General features: G+C 44.3%; 1 protein-coding gene across 2 annotated transcripts in view; it reads left to right on the forward strand.

Annotated features, from left to right (window-relative positions):
• Mtcl1 (microtubule crosslinking factor 1) overlaps positions 1-22,341 on the forward strand; it is a 120,474-nt gene that overhangs the window by 78,786 nt on the left and 19,347 nt on the right. Inside the window, exons 7-10 of one of the 2 annotated variants that reach the window (XM_048363128.1) lie at positions 3,112-3,234; positions 6,475-6,705; positions 8,558-8,755; positions 17,540-17,707. In XM_048363128.1, coding sequence (XP_048219085.1) covers positions 3,112-3,234; positions 6,475-6,705; positions 8,558-8,755; positions 17,540-17,707 — 720 coding nt within the window. The remainder of the gene's footprint in view (positions 1-3,111; positions 3,235-6,474; positions 6,706-8,557; positions 8,756-17,539; positions 17,708-22,341) is intronic. The other variant, XM_048363127.1, reaches the window with a different exon arrangement.

Genomic DNA, 22,341 nt, shown 5'->3' on the forward strand with positions numbered 1-22,341 from the left:
AACTTTTGCCATCGTGTGTTTGTGTTTTGTTCTTTGTAACACTGGAGTGACATTGGCACATTGGCTAGGAGTGGCTATCAGGGATGTTAGTATTCCATTAGCCAAAAGGGATAATCTAGAAAATTAAAACTTCTGATCAGCCTAGATAGACCTGGCTTACCTGGTCTGCACAGATGGCACTGAACCTCTGTAGGTAAATCAGAAATGCTTGGCCGACACCCTCATGGGACTCCAGGGGTTCTCTTCTGTGCCTCTCAAAGGTGTGGCTGGAACAGGAGGGCCCATCTTCAGTCACGTGATAGAATAGGAGGCTTATCTACATGGTTAAAATAATAAAGTATTTATTAAGATTGAAGCCAAACTAGATAGTTTAGTGTAATTGGATTCCTTAATCTGAAGTCCAGAATTCTCTAAAATCTAAAACTTTTTGAACCACCCACACGACTTCAGAGAGATAAATTTCTACACTATGAAACTTTATGCACAAAATGGCTTTAGGGATTGTATTAAGTAATCTTTAGTCCACGTGTATAAAGTATGTACAAAACACAAAGGGATTTTTTGTTTAGACTTGGCCTATCCCAAGGTGTCTCATATTCATGCAGATATTACACATACAAAAAATATGGCATGTTAATCTCCTGGTCCCAAGCATTTTTGGATAATGGATACTTAACCTGAAAATAGAAATTAACTTACATAGCTTGTCCTTTTTTCCTTATTAAGCTTGATTAGGACATCTGTTTTACTGTCTTCTCAGTATAAAGCTTTCTGATGGTACCTGATGCGTTGAAATGTGGAGGGCCTCTGTGTTTTAAGTTTGTAGAATAATGTGTAACTGGAGGATAAAGTTGGTCACCAGTAGCCCAGGCTACCTGGAAACATTGCTGCAAGTAGGAAACACCTGAACTACAGCCCCGTAAGGGCAGGCTTTGGTGGCTTCTGATCTCAATGCTTAGTACTCTTGAGTACTCCATCAGTATTGGTTGAATAAAACAGAAAATGTCCTCTTATTTATATAACTAAATTTCAGGATAGTCAGAGTAATCCTAAAGACTGGAATTTATTTTATTTAGAATTGAAATGATAACACTGTCTGATCATTAGGTGAATGGATTAAGGGAATAGTTACCAGATTTGGTAACCAGGACTGTTGGTTGCAGTAGTGCCAAGGGAACTAGAGACAGGGCCTTGTGCCTAGCACCTGCTGGGATACATTAATGAACAGGAGAAACATTTGCCTATAGTTGTCAGGCAGGAGAGAAACAATAGGACACTTAGCCACCCAGCAAGGGCTCCGAGTTGGGAGTAGAAGGAGTCCTAGCTCAGATTATTCAGGGTCAAGCTTTGAAGTGATCTTACCAGTATGGTGTGGGAAGGCCTAAGGACTGGAATTTGTGTCTTATTGCCTCCTGCAAACACAACACCAGCCTGGAGGTACAATCTCAGCCAAGCCACATAGGAGACACATAGATGACTGCCCATTGGAAATGAATTCAGCATGCAGAACTATACGCACACAATCAAAAAGCTATCTGACAGGAGCAGGAGTTGGCACCTGGCAGGATTTGACTCTTAAGACCTTCAAATGTTCAAATAAGACACTATGCAATAAGTGTGATCAAAACTATAAAAGGCAAGCAAACATGAGAGAAGAATAAGTTGCTATCATTAAAAGACCACACCTTTGAAAGTAATAACATAGAGCTTTTAGAAATGAAAAACTAGACATTGGGGTAAACTCAACCTATAGAGAGATAAATACCTCTTTTCAAAGAGAATTCACAGATAAAAGACTATAACTTCCAACAATTTAAGCATGTTCTCAGAAGTCCGTGGGTTTCTTTACAGTTGGATGAATTTAAAGCTAGCTTTCAAAATTTGATCAAGGGACTGGGAATATGGCCTAGTGGCAAGAGTGCTTCCCTCCCATACATGAAGCCCTGGGTTCGATTCCTCAGCACCACATATATAGAAAAGGCCAGAAGTGGCGCTGTGGCTCAAGTGGCAGAGTGCTAGCCTTGAGCAAAAAGAAGCCAGGGACAGTGCTCAGGCCCTGCATTCAAGGCCCAGGACTGGCAAAAAGAAAAAAAAAAATTATTTTGGTCAAAAAGTTGATGAATCCCAGATGTCTTTGATTTCCTTTCCTTCGTTCTTCCTGTAAGTGTTCCCCATTACCCAACAATGCTAAGTGCAGGGCTCTCCACATTTGTTTTCTGCATTTCCTGTTTTGGGGCATGATCTTCACTCATGACAGCCACAGAGCCTCAGACCCCGAGGAGCAGCAGTGTCCCCTGGGAGGAGAAAGAGCCAGGGAAATGGCATGGTTTTATTGCAACAATCCACTCTTAATTCCTAGCTTTATAAATGACCTATCTTCAAGTAGCTCAAGTGAGTGGGCAAATATCTTGCTTTAATTTTAATGATGCTTAACATTTTTAGCATAACTGCTTCCGTCTTAAAAATTTTTTTTAATTAAAAAAGTAATGGCTGATCTCTCTCCCAAGGCCATTTGGACTTAAGGATAAGTCACCACCAATAAAAATACAAATTCTGTATCTGCTTTTAGCCTGAATATAATGACCAGATGTCTGTGTTGTTCCTCTTGGGCAGTGTAGACCCATCAGAGGCTTGGGGGCAATATTTGGCCTTTGGAAGAGCCCCACCCCACCCACCCTGAGCACGCAGGGTCACATTGCCAAGGTGAATGGAAGGCATGCTTGGTGGACAGGAAAACCCCTAATCGGCACATACCTGAACAGAATCACGGTGCAACCCAGGCCTGCCTGACTCAGGAAGTGAATCAAAGCGTTGAGGCTGCTATGTGGACAAGGACCCCAATTGTAAACCAGCCTGGCTTCCTTTGCTGCGGCTGGTTTGTGGTGGTTGAGGGTGAAGTTCAGGTGCTAGGCCCCCACTTAGGCCTTGCCTCCTAGGTGAGAGGTGAGCAGGTGGCCACGGTGCTCGAGTGCCCACCGTCACTCCACTGCTGCAGCCCCATGCGCGGTGTCTCCCCTGTATGTCTCAGCTTGTACGGATGTCTGTCCTGTGTCATCACGTCAAGCGGAGTTCTCGTTTCCACTAAACCCCTTCCTTTATCCCACTGATCAGCTCAGGGGCCCCCCTGGTTTACCTGAGCAGAGTGTTTCGATAGAAGAGCTACAGGGTCAGCTCGTGCAGGCGACCAGACTTCATCAAGAGGAGACAGAGGCATTTACAAACAAGATCCACAAGGTAAATATTGCACAGGCATTTCAGCACAACTGCTGCTTAGTCTGCAGCCTTCCTCGGAAAAAACATCAGGATGCATTTGTAAAGAATGCTGCCAATCATGTATAGGCTACGTGACCCATAGGCAGATGGATGGATCACCCAGTTGAGCTCAACCCCCCACCCCAAGTTCCATAAAGACAACTGCTTATTTCTCTGTTGTATGGGACATTTTTCAGTATACTTGTCTCCCTTTATCCACAGGAGCATATACTGTGGGTGGCTTTATGGATTCTCAAAACCACAGATAGTATCAAAACCCTTATGTATTGTGTTTGCCAGTACTGCACCTATGATCAAGTTTAACTTAGAAATTAGACACAATAAAAGACTAACAATAATGACTAATCATAAAATAGAGCCATTGTAACAACATATGATAGTCAATTTTAATTAAAATTTATGGCAGTGCATGTGTGCCTATAACCTCAACACTTTGAGACGTAGAGGAGAGAATTGCAAATGCAAGGTCAGCCTGGGATTTTATAGCAAAACTTTTTTTTAACTGAATAGCCTTTCTTGGAATTTTGATTTAATATTATTGAACTGTGATAGATTTTGGGTAATAAACCGCAGAAAGCAAAACTTAAGATGAGAAGGAAGGAGTGTGTTTACTTTATGGTGTTAGGAAGTCTTCTCATACCTACTCTAACTTTGCAGCAAACTAATATCAAACCTGGGCCTTCCTTAAATGCAAATGGAATTAGGTGTGTCATACTGATTATTAAGTGATTTTTTTGATTGAAACAGGCTCACCCTAAACTGTTGTCTTGAAGAAGCTGTCATTAACTGAGCTATGGCCTGGTTAACTCCTGGCCATTTTCAAATAACCTGTTACAGGATAATTAAATCCTTAAATCCTTAAATCCTTTCCCAGAGTTCTTAGAGGAAGGGATTCCCAGATGTAGGCACTCCTGGCTCCAATCCTCCCCAGGACATTGTGAGCCCTGGCACCTCATACCTATTTATCTTGGGGACCAATATCTAGGCTCATAGCCATAGCTACTCCTCCCTTCTTGTGTTTGTTGTTGGAAGATAGCTGCTTCTTTAAAATAAAACAGAGAAGTTGATCTTGAGTGGTGTCCCTTGATGACATCCTATGCAAAATGAGGGACCCAGTATATTCTGGAATCTGTTTTGGCGAGGAGTATGTGCTATCTACCTGTGGTGACTGAGGCCAAGGGCGTCTGAGTAGTCACAGCGGGTTAAGAGAGCATCTGCTGCTTGGGAATGGCAGAGCTGAGGGCTAGGGCTGAGTGTTCTCCTCTGTCCTCTTCTAAGATACGGAAGTCTCCTGTAACATTTCCGAAGGAAAAGGACTTGGTTACTCAAGAGACAAATTCCTGATTTAAGTTGCTCGTTTATTTAGCATAGCCTCCAAAATGTCTCGAAATGTGAGCTTATCAGTGAAGATGCTACGACAGGGGCAAGTCCCAGGTATATGTAACAGTGGATTCACCATCAAGGCGTGTGCTGAAGATGAAACTTCAGAGTGGAAGATTCTGTTCTCTAGGCTTGTTCAGAAGTGAAGGGAAAGTATCCTCTGTGTTCCTAGGGAGGAAGACCTAGCTCTGATGCAAGAGGCACTTGAGGCCTCCGAAGGGACAGTGACTGAGGGAGCACGAGAGGGCAAGGAGAGCCTGTGTGGGAGTGGATGCTGCCAACAAAGGGCATGAGAATGCCCCTGGGAGGTGTGGCACCCGGAGTCCCAACACTTTTCCATCATGTCTTCAAAGCAGCTTGTGCAGCCTTTATGTAGTTCCCGAAGAAGCTGAGCCTTTCCCACTGTGAATCGGTTGAGAGCAGAGCAAAGGAGGAGCTACAGACATGGAACTTCCAGTGTACCAAGTTACCCTGCACTCCTGCGCTCATGCATTCTTGGGTCCACACCCAACCTCAGACCTCTGAGAGCTGCTGAGGTGGTGGATTAAATTGCCAGTGTTTTCTCTCCTTTTAGCTGTAAGTGCAGAGCAGGTGTCAGGACACTGGCTGTGGGAGTTTGCAGAACTCGACCTTTCCAGAGCCCTCTCATTCCTCATGGCAGGCCTTCATTTAGTACTTCAGCCATCTGGGTAGCACTCACAGACAGCCATTAGTCCTACCCCAGGGTTCCTGAGAATTACTAGTACCTTGGCTTTTGGCATAAGAGGGAGTGTTAGATCAGGAGAGGGAAGCTAGTAAATTGTAAGGTTGCCATTGTAACCCCAGTTTTGACCTGTTGCATGGAAGCCTTTGCTCTCATGTAGCTACAGTAGAGATTATTCTTGTACCTTTATTTGAAAAATGGGATTTTATTTGCATCCTTTGGCCTAGTCAGTATTGATGCCTAATGATTCTTGATGGCTTTGAAGAGTTCCAATAGGTGTTTAGAAAATGGGAATTTAAGCCAGAGATCACCGGCTCATACCTGTAATCCCAGCTACTTGAGGAGGCTGAGCTCTGAGCACTGAAGCTTGAAGACAGGCTGGATCAAGAAATGCATAAAACTCCAGTTAATCAGCAAAAGGCTGGACTAGAGGAATGGGTCTGCTGAAGAGAGAATGCTAGCTGTGAATGAAAAAGGACTAAGCGAAGCACAAACAAAAAGACCTTCCGCCAAATTAAGATCCAGGAATTTTGTTATTTCCCTAAGAGACAGGCATATCTGACAGGAGCATTAAATCTTAAGTGTGGACATAATTACCACCTTGTCTTTTTGCTCACTGTGACAGGCACACTCTTTTCTGCTCCAGCTGCTCTGGTTTCCCAGCTCTTGGTGGACTTTTTCCATGAGCTTGGTATTCTCTATCAGAGGCGAGGAGCCAGGGAACTCAGAAAGTAAAGGCAGTCACTCACTTGTACAAAGGAAAATGGGAATGACTTAAATGTCTGCGAGCTGTACATCCAAGAAACAATTCTCCTGAAGGGTTAGAAATAATCTAAAAGCACCATTAAGAGATTGACAGCAATACATGTGTATAATTTCTTCCTTTGAAATAGTACTTGCTTTGGCTCACAAAGCACTTTAAGGTGTTTTACATAGTAAAATTTCAAGTCATTTGTCACCTTGTATGTATTGGGGGTTGGGGGGGGGTTGCTCCTGTATTTTACATCCTCCTTGGAAAGTGGTCTGGATTGACCAACAGTTTGCAGAGACTTCTAGTTGGCTTTGAGTGGCAAGTTGAAGTAGCCACGTGTTACACTTCCTCTTTGCTCTTGCTCAAGATGGAAGAGGAGCACCTGTATGCCTTGAGGTGGAAAGAACTGGAGATGAACAGCCTGGCTTTGCAGAACACCCTCCATGAGCGAACCTGGAGTGATGAGAAGAATCTGCTGCAACAGGAGCTCCGGTCCTTAAAGCAGAACATTTTCCTCTTCTATGTCAAGCTCAGGTGGCTGTTGAAACACTGGCGGCAGGGGAAGCGGATGGAGGAGGGAGGAGAGGATCTCCCTGAGGTAATGCCTCTCTCGAGTTCATTCTGTTTGTGTGTGGTGTTCTTGACTCGCAGACACTGTTGCCCATTACCCCGTACAAAGCTATGTCCTATGCTTTTTTAAATGGTTTTTATAAATTTCACTCCAGGCTATAGAAATGCAGTAGCTTGTTCAGGTATACATGTAACAAAGAATTCTGTGCCGTGCTTTGATTTCGCTCTGTTCTAGAACAAAGATTTGCTGTCATCTCCTTCGTTGTTGGATGTATTAATCTACTGGAGTGCTTGGCCTGAGTTCTCCTTTACCACCTCATTCAGCCTGGCTGTCTATAAAAGCTGGGTCTCAGCCCTGTGGGAACCAGTGCTGAGACTCCTGCCACCCTGTCCCTTCCCTGTCCAGTACCTGTGGTGCTACAGCCTCTGGGCTCTCCTCGTTAGTTGACCACAATGAGCAAATGCTTTTTGATGTAGGAAAACCGAATGACACTTACAAGATAGTGATCGTTGTCAAAACAAGACGTGTATTTTCTTAATTTGAATAATAAATTGTTTAAGTGCAAAAAAATAAAAGCTGGGTTTAAATGCTTGCCCTCTTGCCCATTTTAGTTCATGTTCCCAGATATTAGAGCCCAAGGCAACTATAATTTGGCGCGCGCGCGCGTGTGTGTGTGTGTGTGTGTGTGTGTGTGTGTGTGTGTCTGTTGCTTTTGCCCAAATTCTGGATTCTCCTTATTCCTGAGTTGCTGGGATTATGTGTGTACCACCACACCCAGTTTTGTAAGGATCTCACAGGGCTAATTTGTCACCTCTGAAACTCATTTATGTTTTTCCCCTCATGTCTCAATTCCCACAATTCCTAGATTCATAGTAGCCACAGGACAGAGCTTTTTGCTCTGTGAATGATTTATTGCTGAAGTGAAGGCAGAGTGACCTCTGTCTCCACAGGCTTTGCCTTCTGGTGAGCGTAGGCCTGAGTCACTGGGCTGTATGTTATATGCAACCACACCCGGGCTGCTTGCTCAGCTACTTCAAAGCACTGAGCCCCCAAAGACCTTTTGTCTGTTTTCCACTCTAGTGAACAGCGTAAGTAAGTTTTAGTTATACTGTGAATAGTGATTCTCTTTCTTCAGGGTGAAGAAAGTCTTTAAAAACTGATTCAATTGGCCTTCAAGGATCCATGGAAAATCATTGTTAGGCAAAGCTAGAAATAATTGATTGTAGGGATTTTGGTTGATCTCTCCTCCTCTAAAACTATTCCTATTTTTTTTTCCACAATGGTCAGAATATAGAAGTACACTAATTAGCCATGGATGGATGAGTGGATAAATATAATGTGATATATATATATGTATACATATATATGACTATATGAATACATGTATATATGTGTGTGTGTATATATATGTATATATATATAAATTTGCTCAGAAGGTAGATCACAAGTGTTCTCGTGACACACAAATGAAGGTAGTGACTTGATACAATAGAAAAGAAACCCCAGTGCTGTAAGCAACACCCATTTATGAGAAGTAAAGTCTATTATTTGTTTTTTTCTAATAAGTCAAGCACCCATGGTGTGCTGTTTAAACAGAGGCCATACCAATGAATGGAACGATCAAAATAAGCATCTATAGGGAGAAGACTGAAAGAAATGATTTGGTAATCCATAAAGTAGATGGTGACCCTCAAGCAATAAAAACTAAGCTGCCTGCAGGCAGTTCCAAGTGCTAAGGAAGCTTAAGGGAGTAGATTGCCCGGGCCCAGGAGTTTGATGCCAGTCTGTGCAATATAGCAAGACACTGTCTCAGAAAATTTGACCTACTGTGAGAAAAGGCATAAGCAAAGCTATAATTATCACACGTTGCTGGTTTCAGAGTGAACATCCTGAGAACTTCTCTGGGCTTGGTGAACTAGGAGTCCAGGGGGGTCACCAGGTGGAAAGACCAGCTCGAGATGACGGTGACCAAGGCTGTGGTTTTCCCGTGGGGGAGCATTCCTCACATGCTCCTGTGCAGACTGGAGACCATGAACCCTGGCTGCAGGCGGTGGACGGAGGACCACTCAACAGGCAGGTGGGTGCCTACATCTAAACCTGCCATTGTGTCCGTATGGGGATAGAGGGCTCCTGGGCCATGTTTGTATGCTCCATGTGTTGGTGTTCCCAATCACAGAAAATCCTCTACCTGACTCTGACTACCTGTGGGGTGAAGATGTAGGCTGGCCTTGGAGCTACAGGCATTTGAAATCACTGTGTGCCAGACTCTGCAGTAGCTACTCCTCTCCCACCCCGCCCCTCCACCCAGAGCTTTGTGGTAGAAGATTGTCCTCAGGACTTGGGCTTTGATCCGAATGAGGAAGAGTAGCTGTGTTTGGAGTGCAAGCTGAGAGGATAGTTGAGATTTCTCTCAACTGCCTTCCTTCCATATGCAGATCAGACATTCACACCCCAATAGCAGCTCTTTATATACACCACCCCTTTCCTTTCCCTGAATGATATCACTCAGGAAGGAGCAAGCCTTAGCTTACAGCCATTAGGAAGTGTTTCCATCGGGAGATTTTAGATCATGGAAAATGATTTCCAGCACTGTGATCTAGTTAGAAATCAAGCTATAACTTTACAAATAATATTTTCAAAGCCGGTAGTTTCCTTTTGTGTGTGCGTGTACTGCAGCTGGAATTCAGGGCCTGGGTGCTTTCCCTTAACTGTTTTGCCCAAGTCTGGTGCTCTACCTCTTGAGCCACAGCTTCACTTCTGTTTTGTTTTCTCTTTGCTAGTTAATTGGAAAAAAAAGTCTCACAGACTTTGTTTCCCCCGCTGGCTTTGAACTGAGATCCTCTGGCCTCCTGAGTAGCTAGGATTATAGGTGTGAGTCACCAGTACCCAGCCCAAAGCTGCAAATTTTTTTTTTTATTATTTTAAAGAGATGTTCCCATTCAGTCCTCCAAAGTATCTATGTTTAGCTGTGCTGGTGGGTGTTTCCCAAATATGCACCCCAGTGCTTTGGAAAAAGGAAAAAAATGGCACATATCTAATTTTCCAAACACAGTTATGGAAAATGTTACCCTGAGGATGGAATCGAATGCAAAGTCACTCACTGTAACCTCAAACTCAGCATAGCTTAATGTTATCTCCCTTTGCCTTCTGCTCCTTTGGATGCTGATGTTTAGTGATTACCCTTAAAACCGGGCACAAACACGTGGGTTTCTGTTTGGCACCGCGTGTGGTAGAATGAGCTGACCGAGTAGCATCCAGACGTCAGCATCAGGCCTGCCCTTCACCGGGTCCACCCGTCCACAGCAGTGACAGCAGCCTCTGTGTGCACAATGCATTGCGGCTGAGGACAGAAGATTAATGAGTTCTACTGTATGCGGCAGCTGGTTCGCCGCCGAGTGAACATTCTCGACTAGAAGCTTTGAGTCTGTGAGTGGCACGGGTATTAGTCGGCAGCCGGGAAGCTGCAGCCAGCGTACATGCCTCAAAGAGTTGCTGTGCAGAACGCAGGCCTTTTCAGAAGCCCCGAGAGCCTCACAGAGCAATAAACAGCTTGGGAAATGTGGCCACACTGCTTTCCCAAGGATAATGAACAAGTAGCAAAATCTCTCAGTCCTCAGTGTTTGATTTGTGTCATAGTGCACATTCATACAACTGGGAAATGGCAACATTTATTATGTCCAGCGAGGTTTAGAAAATAATCACTTGTAACCACCTGCCTCAGGAACAGATTTGAAGAAAAGCAGGTTGATAAACACTTGAAAAATATTTCCCGGTTCCTAATCTTTCATTTCAAGGTCTCTGTCTGCTGGCAGTGACCAGGCAGAGCACAGTACGCATTGTCAGATTGCCTTGCTCCCTATAAAAGCAGAGGTCTGGCCTGGCCCCGTGGCTCACGCCTGTAGTCCTAGTTACTCTGGAGTTTGAGATAAGAAGATCACATTTGTAAGCTAGCCCAGGCAGGAACGTCCATGAGACTCTTATCTCCAATTCATCACCAAAAAGCCAGAAGTGGAGCTGTGGCTCAAGTGGTACAGTACTAGCCTTGAGTGGAAAAAGCTAGCAGATAATGCTCAGGCTCTGAGTTCAAGCCCTGGTATAGAAACAAAAGGAAAAAAAAAGGCGTAGAGGCCAAGAGCTGGTTTCAGGCCTTTCAGGAGTTCTGCTCACTACCGTCAGCATCTGAGACATGCCTAAGACTGTTCATGATCCCATACTTAGTAATTCCAGCACCAAGGACTCTTCTGGGCATCAGGATAATTAATTTAGAGACATCTTATTTTCTCATTTGGGGATGTGACATAATTTATACTCCTTAGTATAACAACCATATGTCAATGTGTTGAACCTAATCAAGTTTCTAACAAGCTCTCTGTGCATCTTTACGGTATCACCTATTCCTGCACACTAAAGTGTGGGATTGGGTCTAGCCTCAAGCCTGAGGGGAAGTAGAGATTTTTTGTCCCTGGCCCCCGCATAGCTGGGAAGGCCTTGGAATCTGCTCTAAAAGTCAGCCTCTCCTCCCGCTCAGGAGCCTTGTGTTTGCTGTTCTTCCTGGACTTTAATCCTCTCTGGTACCCACCTTGTGGCTTTCAGTCTATCCTCCCAAGGGGAAAAAACTTACAGAAATAGCCGAAGAAGCTGGGAAGTCAAAACTATGACTCATCTTTGCTCTGTGTGTGTGTGTGTGTGTGTGTGTGTGTGTGTGTGTGTGTGTGTGTATGCCAGTACTTAAACTCAGTGCCTCTAGCTCTCTCTGTTGGCTTTTTTGCTCAAGACTGGTGATCTACCACTCAAGCCACAGCTCCACTTATGGCTTTTTGCTGGTGAATTGGTGGTAAGAGTCTCATGGACTTTTTTCTGCCTGAGCTAGCTTCAAACTTCAATCCTCAGATCTCAGCCTCCTAAGTAACTGGGACTACAGGTGTGAACTACCAGCAGCTCATTATTATTATTGTTGTTGTTGTTGTCATTTTAAATGAGTAAACTCCCTTTGTAACCAGGCATGGAGGTGCACAGCTATAATCCCAGCATTGGCAGAACAGTCCCAGTGGAAGCAGGCAGATCTCATTTCTAGGCCAGCATGGGCTCCCTCCTATGGCAAAAGCAAGCAAGCTCCCCTCCTGAGCCTTTGTAGCTTTTACCCTTTAGTTGTGTGTGTTACATTGTGGTTTATTCATGAGACTGTAGCTTTACAACCTCACCTGGGATACATGCCACTCTCAAAATACAAGAAACCAGAGCAGAGCTTGAGATCATGAAACATTCATCTTGGTTGTGATTTGCCACTCTTGTTTCCGTTACTGTGAAAATGGTGTATACACATCGGTAAAAATCGACCTGCAACCAGGGGTGCCTAATGAAAGGACTGTTGGTCCATTCTCCTTTCCAGAGTTCACCACAGTCAGCAGTTTACCACACACCTTCCTTTCAAAGCAGAGAACAAAGCTCTAAACCTTGCTAATCAGTGATTTCTTTCATTGGGTTTCATTAGATCTGTCCTGATTGCTTAAGCCTGGGAGCTGATGACTATTTATAGTGGTTATCAGATATTAAGTATGCTAAATATGTATGACACTAGTGTTTCAAACACCTGTGCTTATTATGAGAAAGTCTGCAGGCACAGAACCCACATGGCGGGATGCCCTCGTGCCTTTTTGGAGGGAAGGAAGGGTTAGAGGAAGACAAATGATTCTGTATCACAGTAAATACATCTGTCCTTCCATTTCAGATTGTACTTTGGAGCCCATCTTCAATAGTTCACTCTCCTTTATCTGCAGGGAGATAATGGTTTTCGTAAGGAGTCTTCAAGTTAATCTGAACATGGGACCATAAGAATGATGAATGGTGAGGCTGGGAATATGGCCTAGTGGCAAGAGTGCTCACCTCATATACATGAAGCCCTGGGTTCGATTCCCCAGCACACCACATATATAGAAAATGGCCAGAAGTGGCGCTGTGGCTCAAGTGGCAGAGTGCTAGCTTTGAGCAAAAAGAAGCCAGGGACAGTGCTCAGACCCTGAGTCCAAGCCCAGGACTGGCAAAAAAAAAAAAATAAATAAAAATAAAATAAAAAGAATGATGAATGGTTTCTTTATACAAATGGTATAGGATGTGCAGATGTAGCACTTTTGGTGATCTCACCATACAGGAATGGCTTCTCCCTGGATTCCTGTGGGTACAGGATGTGCCTTTGAGTGTTGCATCGGGCCCCCCTCCTATATGTGTCATATAGAAATGACACATGTGAAAGTTGGAGGTTAGAATCAGGTCATCTGGCCCCATACTTTCTTTGCCTCTGTGGAATAGCCTAAATAAATAGGAGGTAGAGGGTATCACCTCTATTTTGTGACTGGCTTTCTGTGGGTTAGCCTTTAGTGACAAGTCAATATATCTTCAGATTAAACCTAGCATCAAAGTTCATGGCTCCAAGGCAAGTTGAGAGAGAGAGGATGATAGTTTCACAGTTTTGCAGAGTTATGATTTCACTTGATGCATGTGTTGCGGACATTTTGAAAAATACCTAGCATTATATTACAAGCATCTTGGTAGATTACCTTATCCATAACTTCCTTTTTTGTTTCCTATGAAGAACATTTATTTCATTCATTATTGTTGACTTGCAGAGCAGCTGGATTAAAGGAAGATACAACCTTGAACCTGTTATAAAGTGTGACACATTATAGCAGTCAAGCTCCTGATCTTGATTTTAGGATTATTTTAAGCCTCACCCAAGAGAGATGAGCTACAAATGGCTAAAATACCCTTCAATGGAGGAAGAAGAAATAGCAAAGCCATTTTATTCTTTGACCTTGCTAGAAACCCAGTCCATGGATCTCTAAGGGGATTGTGAGCTGGATTTTTTTGTTAAAGCTGACCTATACTTAAATCAACAACGCAAAGGTAGCATACCTGGGCCTTTAGCATGATAGGTTCAGAAAGTTCTGCATAAAAATGATGTTCTATATATGAAAGCTAAGTGGGCCAGAGTCCTAATTTGATCCTGGACTTGATTTGGGTTATCTTTACCCAGAATCCAGCTCTGCAAGCGGCATCAGGAGGAAGTGGGGGGGCTGTAGACATTATTTCAACTTTATCACTACTACTATTTCTTGTGATAAAGGAGACAGTATTAGTTTCTCACACATTAAATGCTTTTCTAAGTTAAAGTTAAAGGAGACAACTTGGTAAGGTATAATACTTGGGAAGGCAAATTTTTCTGGCTTGATTTGTCTGGCCTTGGTGGGAATAGACTTGTGGTCCTGGCTCCTTCTTCCTCAACAATGAGACCCCAGCCATACCTGAGATGTTCCAAGCTGCCCTGGCACCCTGCATGCTATATACTGCTCCCAGGGCATTATGAGAACCAGTGCCAGTAGCATCCATTTTCTGGGCCTTGCTTTCCGTTTGGCTAACTTGATCCCCGAATAATCCAGTCTTCATTGAATACATTTTGGAATGCATTTGGTGAAGATTAATATCATCCTTGGGCCAGAACAGTATATTGATTGCTCTGACCCAAATGGGCATGAAAACATTAGGACTTAATTTTATTGAATTTCATAGCTGCTAATGCCAAAAATTTCTTGATTTGTTTCCAGAAGAGCCAAATTTTCAATCTGCAAAATGACTGTAGAATTCTGAGTCTAATGTTATTAGCAGTCATGCGGTGGAGGAGCTGAGAACAGCAGGGACTGAGACCATATGAAACTTGAAATTCATAGAAAGCTGTTGGTTATATGTAAGATCCTATTTATGGTTCTCCATTTGCTCTTCAGTAAAGATTAGATAGTGCCTCCAAAGATAGGATCAAAATTATCATTGCTATTTCATACTTAAAATTCCTTTGATGCAGCCAGGTGCTGGTGGCTCACGCATGTAATCCTAGCTGCTCTGGAGGCTGAGATCTGAGGATTGTGGTTCATAGTCAACCTGGGCAGGAAAGTCTGTGAGACTCTTACCTCCAGTTAACTAATAGAAAACTGGAAGTAGAGCTGTGGCTCCAAGTGGTAGAGTGCTAACCTTGAGCAAAAGAGCTCAGGGACAACGCCTAGGCTCTGATTTCAAGCCCCACAACCCACAAAAAAATAATTCCTTTGACGCAAAACATAGTGATTTTTTTTTAGTACAAGGCTGAAAATACTAAATGAATCATGAATCTATCATAAGCTATGCAATTTTCAGCACATTCTATGTAAAGATACATAATTCTCTCTCTCTCTCTCTCTCTCTCTCTCTCTCTCTCTCTCTCTCGTCTGGTCTCTTAATTTCCCTGATTCCGTGCCCCCAGTATTAGAAACACATGCATGTAATACCACAACCAACTCTGAAGATATATATTTCTGAAAAGATTGTGCTGACACTTTTTCTCACTCTAATATACTTGTATACTTTATTTTTTTATGCTTACTTAATTTTTAGTTGTTTTGGGTGTGGAGTTTTGAAAAATTGCTGTGCATTGATTATTGCTTCAGTTCATGAGCTTCTCTATCTCCATTAGTCAGATACTTATAGAGGATGTGCTGGATTTTTTCTATGTTAGCCTATATATATATATAGAATATATATAGAATATATATATGTATATATATATTCTATCTCGGTGTGGGCTCCGCCTCTGAGTTGGAGCTTACCAACATGCGAATATATATGTACATACATATATATATATATAGTGTGTGTGTGTGTGGGGGGGGGGCTTGAACTTAGGGTCTGAGCACTGCCCTTGAGCTTCTTTTGGTCAATGTTAGCACTCTACCATTGGCCACAGCTCCACTTCTGGCTTTTTGGTGTATAATTGGAGATAAGAGTCTTACAGACTTTCCTACTAGCTTCGGATCGCAACCCACCTATTTCAGCTTCCTGAGTAGCTAGAATTACAGGTGAGCCACCAGCATTCAGCATGAATTATAAATTCTTAATGCTTTCTGTACCAAAATTGGTGTTCAAGGTAAGGAAAATCAGAGTAATAATGCTAACAAACAGGCCCTACCACTCCACTGCTGCATCTGATCCTGTAACTTCTTGGTTCCATTATGGAGACAGCCATAGCGTTTTCAGTTACCCTGGTCATATTAAATATGTTTTCAATTTGGCTGTATTTGTATCTAAACATATGTCAGTATATCTGAAATTCTTCCTATCTACATTTAACCTTCTCTGTTGATTCAGTGGATTAGCCAGATGGCTTGATAGGCAGAACGGAAGCATGAAGTTTTGAGTATAGGGCTGGGAATGTGGCTCAGTGAAAGAGTGCTTGCCTAGCCTTCATGAAGCCCTGGGTTTGATTCCTCAGTACCACATACACAGAAAAATCTGGAAGTAATGCTGTGGCTCAAGAAGTAGACTGCTCACCTTAAGCAAAAGAAGCCCAGGTACAGTGCTGAGACCTTGAGTTCAAGCTCCAGGACTGGCAAAATTGAAAAAATAAGTCTTGAGTGTGCATAACCTGGACACAGACCCCACGCCTGGAGAGCGGTGCACTTGCTTCACGGGGCCCTGTGTCAGCTGAGCACAGAGCCTTCTGTCTGGGTACAGGCTCCGCCTCTGCCTTGGAGCTTATCAACATGTGACAAGGCATAGTTTTTATTCCTCTTCTCGCTTTAGTGAACCAAACAGGAACACCCCCAAAACCTGGATTTGCTTTGGTGCCTTCTGTCTAATTGGAGAGGGAGATTATTATGCCCAGTATTATCAAGAAACTGTGTGGCTAAGTCATCTGGACTTTCTGATGTAGTGCCTATTCTGGCGCCAGGGTCAGATAGACATCAGGGTTTCAAAAGGCTAGGCAGGGTTTAAAAAGCCTAACATCTTTTATATGAAGAACAAACATCGGTAGTACAAGCCTACTGTCCACGTGTTGCTGTGCTTAATGTGAGTTGAGGATTGTGTTCAACTTCATGCGAGGATGGGACAGGACTGGTTCCCCCAGGCCAGGCAGGGGCAAGATGAACAGGTAGAACTGGTTGTTACCCAGGAGGGTAGTGAGGATCAGTAACTGAGCTCAGGGGGCCATGGCAAGCCTGCATGAGCCGGTTTTAGTTATAAATCTCTATTTCCCCTACCTTGCTAGGAGCCACAGTTAGAGTATGTGTTTATGAAGTCACTAGGCCTTCAAGAACTCCCTTCTAGGGGCTGGGGATATAGCCTAGTGGCAAGAGTGCCTGCCTCGGATACACGAGGCCCTAGGTTCGATTCCCCAGCACCACATATACAGAAAACGGCCAGAAGCGGCGCTGTGGCTCAAGTGGCAGAGTGCTAGCCTTGAGTGAGAAGAAGCCAGGGACAGTGCTCAGGCCCTGAGTCCAAGGCCCAGGACTGGCCAAAAAAAAAAAAAAAAAAAGAACTCCCTTCTAGTTCAACAGCTAACACCAGAGTGACAGCGTATATGGAGATACGTGTATGTGTCTGGTCACATCTGCGTCCTCATGACAGAGCGCCTGGCCCACCTCAGAGCTCTGGTTGTGTGAGGCTGGATTGATTAACCTGGCAGCCTGGCTTCAGGGACTCCTTGTGGCCCACAGCTTCCTTGCCTCCGCTCCTGGAAGGTCCCAGTACCTCAATTGCAGACATCTTCAGCATGGGCCCAAGTTCTAGACTCAGAACATGCTGCCCTGTGTCCAGGGGCAGCCCTCCCTCAGCCTTCCTGCTGACCCAGCAGGTCATTAGTTTCAGCCCCAGGAGTCTTCTGGCCCGAAGTGGGGTCCTTCTCCGATGTCAGACCCTAGCTTGTCCTGTATGCTCTACCTGGGAACCTGGGAAGAGACCCAAAAGGCACAGCTATCCCCAACACAAAGCCTCTCCCTTTCCTGCCTAGTGGATCCCTATGGGAGAGGTAATGGGGCCTATCTCCTTGTTCCTAAAGGTGGTGGAGAACCAGCAGCTATTCAGTGCCCTCAAGGCCTTGCTGGAGGACTTCCGCTCAGAGCTGCGCGAGGACGAGCACGCCAGGCTACGGCTACAGCAGCAGTATGCCAGCGACAAGGCTGCCTGGGATGTGGAGTGGGCCGTACTCAAGTGCCGCCTGGAACAGGTACCTGCCTCATTCGTCATCACGGTATCTTGGCTACCAGGCATAGAGGGTCAGGAAGACATTTCTCCTTGATGGCCCTGGTCCAGGGCCAAGGACAGGCATGACTCAATAAAGGCCCAGCCTTCTCAGGATCATGTTCCCTAATACTCCCTGTCCTGGGTCTGAAATATGCCCTCACAAGCAAGAATTTCATTCCATTCTTTGTCCTTTCTGCATTAACCAAGGCTGTAGGGAGCCCCATCAAAAGAATGGTGATGTGAGATCATGCTGATGTCATCGGCTGAGCTAAAAATAATTCTAGGTAGGAGAAAGCCCGAGTACACTGGCTCCATGATCTCTGCAAAGGGAGACACATGCTCTCCTTTAGAGTTTCCAAAATACTGACAAGAGCCTGTAGACCTTCCACTGCTTGCCCCAGATGCCTCTTCAAGTTGTCTCCTTCTTATTCTAAGGAAGCAAGGTCTAGAAGAGGTCCCAGTGCTTTTTGGTGTTGGGGTAGAGGAAGAGCCAGGAGACCAGCTTTTCCTGTCTGTGCATGCCAGGCAGCCATGTTAGGATCAGATAAGAAACCACCTCTGCTAAGGTTTGCTTCCTCCATGGTGTGCTGCTCAAGGTGGCTTCCAGAACCTAGATCCTGAGGGAGGGGAGGTCTGTGAATCTGATCATCTACTTTCTAGACCCTGTTTTGAGGCAAACTATAAAGTAATTAATAGTATATGAATTGGCATGATCGTGAAAGAAAAAGGAGATCAAAGGGCCTGTCATGTCCAAAGAAAATAATTCTCCTAGTACCCATTTGCACACATGCACTGCCACCTGGCCTAGGTCCTATAGTCAACCTGCATTGTCAAGGCTCCAGGCCCCTGTAGCAGGGGTGTTGGGCTGGATCAAGGGAGAACGGCCTTCCAAGCCAAGCCCATCCTGTGATGGTTAGAACTGTACCTGCTATGGTTCCTGCCTACTGCTTGCCAGGAGATTCTTACCAGATGCTTTGTTTATCTCAGTACACAGCTTGCAGAGTTAGCGTGGAGGAGGAATGAGTAAGGATGCTCTCTGAAGAGCTTAAGCCTATTTAAAAATCTGTGTACAAGAGAGGAGTGAAGCTAAAGAAGACATAAGTGTAGCTAAAGAAGGGAGACATAAGCTTTGTATTCAGCCAGTTTCAAAACATTTCATCTTTGTTTTAGAGACACCTGGTATCCACCCACAGGGTTGCTCCAAGTAAAGCCTCCAGGAGGATGTCCCTATACAGCAAAAAACAAAGCCAGGACTTCAAACCTAGACTCCAGACAGTACCAGGCCAAGCTCATCTTCTGCCCAAATTATTCAGGGAGTTTGTTTAATATGAGCAGTCTGGGAAGCAGTGACGCCCATTTGTACTCATTCCATCTTGATCCTCTTCTACTTAAATGCAAAACAAAGATCTGAATATTTTTTCCTCAGTGGAACCCATATTATATATACATACATATATACATATTATACATATACATACATATATATAATTTCCTAAATTTCTAATTCTTTCAGCTGATTCTTAAATCAGACCTTGTTCTACATGCTGAGCAACCATAATAAGCGAGAAGTTCCTCAAAGTATGTTTCAGTGCCATGGGGGACTCAGACCAGCACGGTCATTTGTAGTGTGGAGAGTGCCTACCAGCTTATTCAAAGGCCTGTGGGGGGAATAGTAACAAGCAGGTCACATGCCGCAGCTTGATGGTATGAGGTGGGCCAGGTGAAAGTCAGCCAAGAATGAATCTCAAAGAATGGATAGGAGGGAAGAATGTTTTTGGTGAAAGAAGGAAAGGAGGGAAGGGAGGTAAGGGAGGGGAGGAGAGGGAAAGAAGGAAAGAAGGAAGGAAAAGAAAGAGGGAAGAAAGGAGGGGGAAGGAGGGAGGGAGGGAAGGAAGGAAAATAAAGAAAAAGAGAAATAAAGAAGGAAATAAGAGAGGGAAGGAAGGAGAAAGGAAAGGAAGGGAGGGAAGGATACCATGAAGACAAGAGTCTGGCCCATCTGAGGAACTCTAGGAAAGAGGAGTTTTGAAAGAATTTGATATTGTAATCTCAATTTTATAAGCAAGTTTAGATGTCCTTCTTTGTAAGGTGATTTTGGTTTTAAGGCAGAAGATAATTAGAAATGAGCAGTATTGAGTAGATTAACCTAGATTACTAGATTAGTAGACTGAGCTCAAGGAGCTCTGAGCTAGAGTAGGAAGAAACTGAGCATCTGCGATTCATTCACTCCTGTAACCCTCGCTACTCAGGAGACTAAGATCTGAGGTTTGAAGACAGCCTAGCCAGAAAAGTCCCTGACATTCTTTTTTCTAATTAACTACCAAAAAGCTGAGGAGCTGTGGCTCAAGTGGTAGAGTTCCAGTCTTGAGCAAAGAAACTAAATCTAAGGAACAGGTTCCAGGCCCAGATCCAAACCCTAGTACCAGCACCCCGCCCCCCCCCCCCAACAGAATATCATTTCTTTCCTTTTCTCTCCCACCCCTCACTCCCTATGGTGCTAGATTGCATTCAGGGCCTTAAGCATCCTAAGCTCATTCTCTACCTCTGAACTGTAGCATCAACTCCTTGCTCAATCTTTATAGCCACTAACCCTTTGTATCTCTCAACTATACGTGTAGGCAACAAGTGCCATAAAAAGCACACATCTTTCCATTTTCCACTGCAGTGTTGGTGGTATTCCAGAATTAATGCTGAGGAGATCCTTTGCCTCCCTGATCTGCCCAAGGGGTCTAGGGACAGGTCTAGGGACCCTGGATAGCAGAGAGAAGATGTCCACAGCTTCTTAAAAGGCTGCAGTGGGACGGGTGAGAGTGGTTTTGACCCTCCTGGAAATGGCGAGGATCGGAGTCAAACACCAGAACGCAGAAGCAAGGCCTGCTGGCCGGAGAAAGAAGTTGTGGAATGGAAGGTAACTGGCAGGGCTCAGGTCTGTAGTGCGGGTACCTGGCAGATGTTACCACCTGCCAAGGCAGAAATAAGGGGGAGAGGGCTATTGGTCTGGAAAGGAAAGGAGCTAAATTTCGGGTGTCTGTCAGTAGGGAACTTGAACATGGGCTGAAGACGTATGTGTAGTTGTGTTGGTAAACAACAGGGACATGTGCTGTTCAACTTGTGATTAGGAAATCTCATCTTCATGTGAAATCAGAGTCTATATTTACAAACTGAAATGGCTAGCCTTTGTTAGGAAGAACAACTTTATGGGGCGATGGAGACATCTTTCTGCAGTACATGGCTGTGTTTGTTTTTGAGCACTGAGGTGGTGGTAAAGCCAGGGCTGTGGGTGGAATCTGTAAAACTGGGCATAGAATAAGAAAAGTTTAACAAAGGAGCTTGAAATACCTCATTTTCAAGAAACTGATAGAGGAAGAAAAGACTGGGAGGGGTAGCCAGAGGCATGAGTGGAAATGCAGGAGCGAATGTCTCAGAAGCCAAGGGGAGAGAGAAGCTGTGAAATTCCAGGCAAACATCAATGTATCAGGTGTCCTGAGAGGTTAGGGTGGATAAGGCTAACAAGTTATATTGGACTCCATAATTTTGGAAATTACTGAACACATACAGAATCAAAACCAGGAGAAATACGCACTCCTGCCCAGGAGTGGGAGGTGAGACTGAGTAGAATTGCTGCATGCTATGAAGATGTGAGCTTGATTGTGGAAGAAAGGAAGAGAGAAGAAAGACACAACATGAAAGGGTTAGGGTCATGGGGGTGGGTTGTCTTGTTTGTGGAAGTCGCCCGAATCCTTTGAGGGGGCAGCAGCAGTGGACTTTGAGCAGAGTCCAGCACAGCAGTGCAATGCGGGGCTCCCATGTGAAGGAATCTGTGGGTAGGACAAGGAATCAACCGCACTGTCTCTGTGAGCCTGCCTTACAAAGCGCTCCACTGCCAGGGGTTGGCTCCACTACTTGAGAAGGCACCGAAGAGGAAGAACTGAGTTGCAAGAAGGCCTTTCTCTATGGGAGATTCAACACCCCATTTTCCACTTGGGGCATTAGTGCATATTTCTTCTGATTTTATTTCTGTGTTCTCTTTCTACTTAAAAAAAAAAAACCTCTTATTTTCCTCCTAATACATGTCTTATAACCAGTTGATCAAGAAGCAACGCATTGGTTCTGCTCTTCACCTCCACCTGTCACTCTCCCAGCCTGGAGAATGTACCTGCTACCCAGCCCCAGGCCTTTCTCCCTGATTCTTCTCTGGTTCGAGGGGCAGAACCATATAAAGTGCTCACTTTCATTATAGAGGTTCCGTTTAGTATTATTTTTCTTCCCACGTGTCCTTGGAAGAGAACTTTCTGTTTAGCCAAGCAAATCCTAAGCTACCTGGTATAGCAGACAGGCTTTCTGAATGATAACTATTCTGGCCTCCACATTTGAATAACTGGTTTCAAAATGGTTAAAAGTGTCTGTCATGGATAATGAGCTAAGAGTGGTTGTAGTGGGTCTTTGAATTAGTCATTGTAAGAGCATTAATTGAACTCCATATTTGAACAGTGAAAGGAAGGTCATGCAATTTGGAGACCATTCACAGTGGCAGTTAAAACCCACCTTGTGCCAGCTCTTGCTACGGAACTGATCATGTCCGTGAGCCTTGACACTCTGAGCGCACATTTCTTCATC

The sequence above is a fragment of the Perognathus longimembris genome, chromosome 15 (genome assembly GCF_023159225.1).
Source record: "Perognathus longimembris pacificus isolate PPM17 chromosome 15, ASM2315922v1, whole genome shotgun sequence".
In the NCBI taxonomy this organism is placed as follows: Eukaryota; Metazoa; Chordata; class Mammalia; order Rodentia; family Heteromyidae; genus Perognathus; species Perognathus longimembris.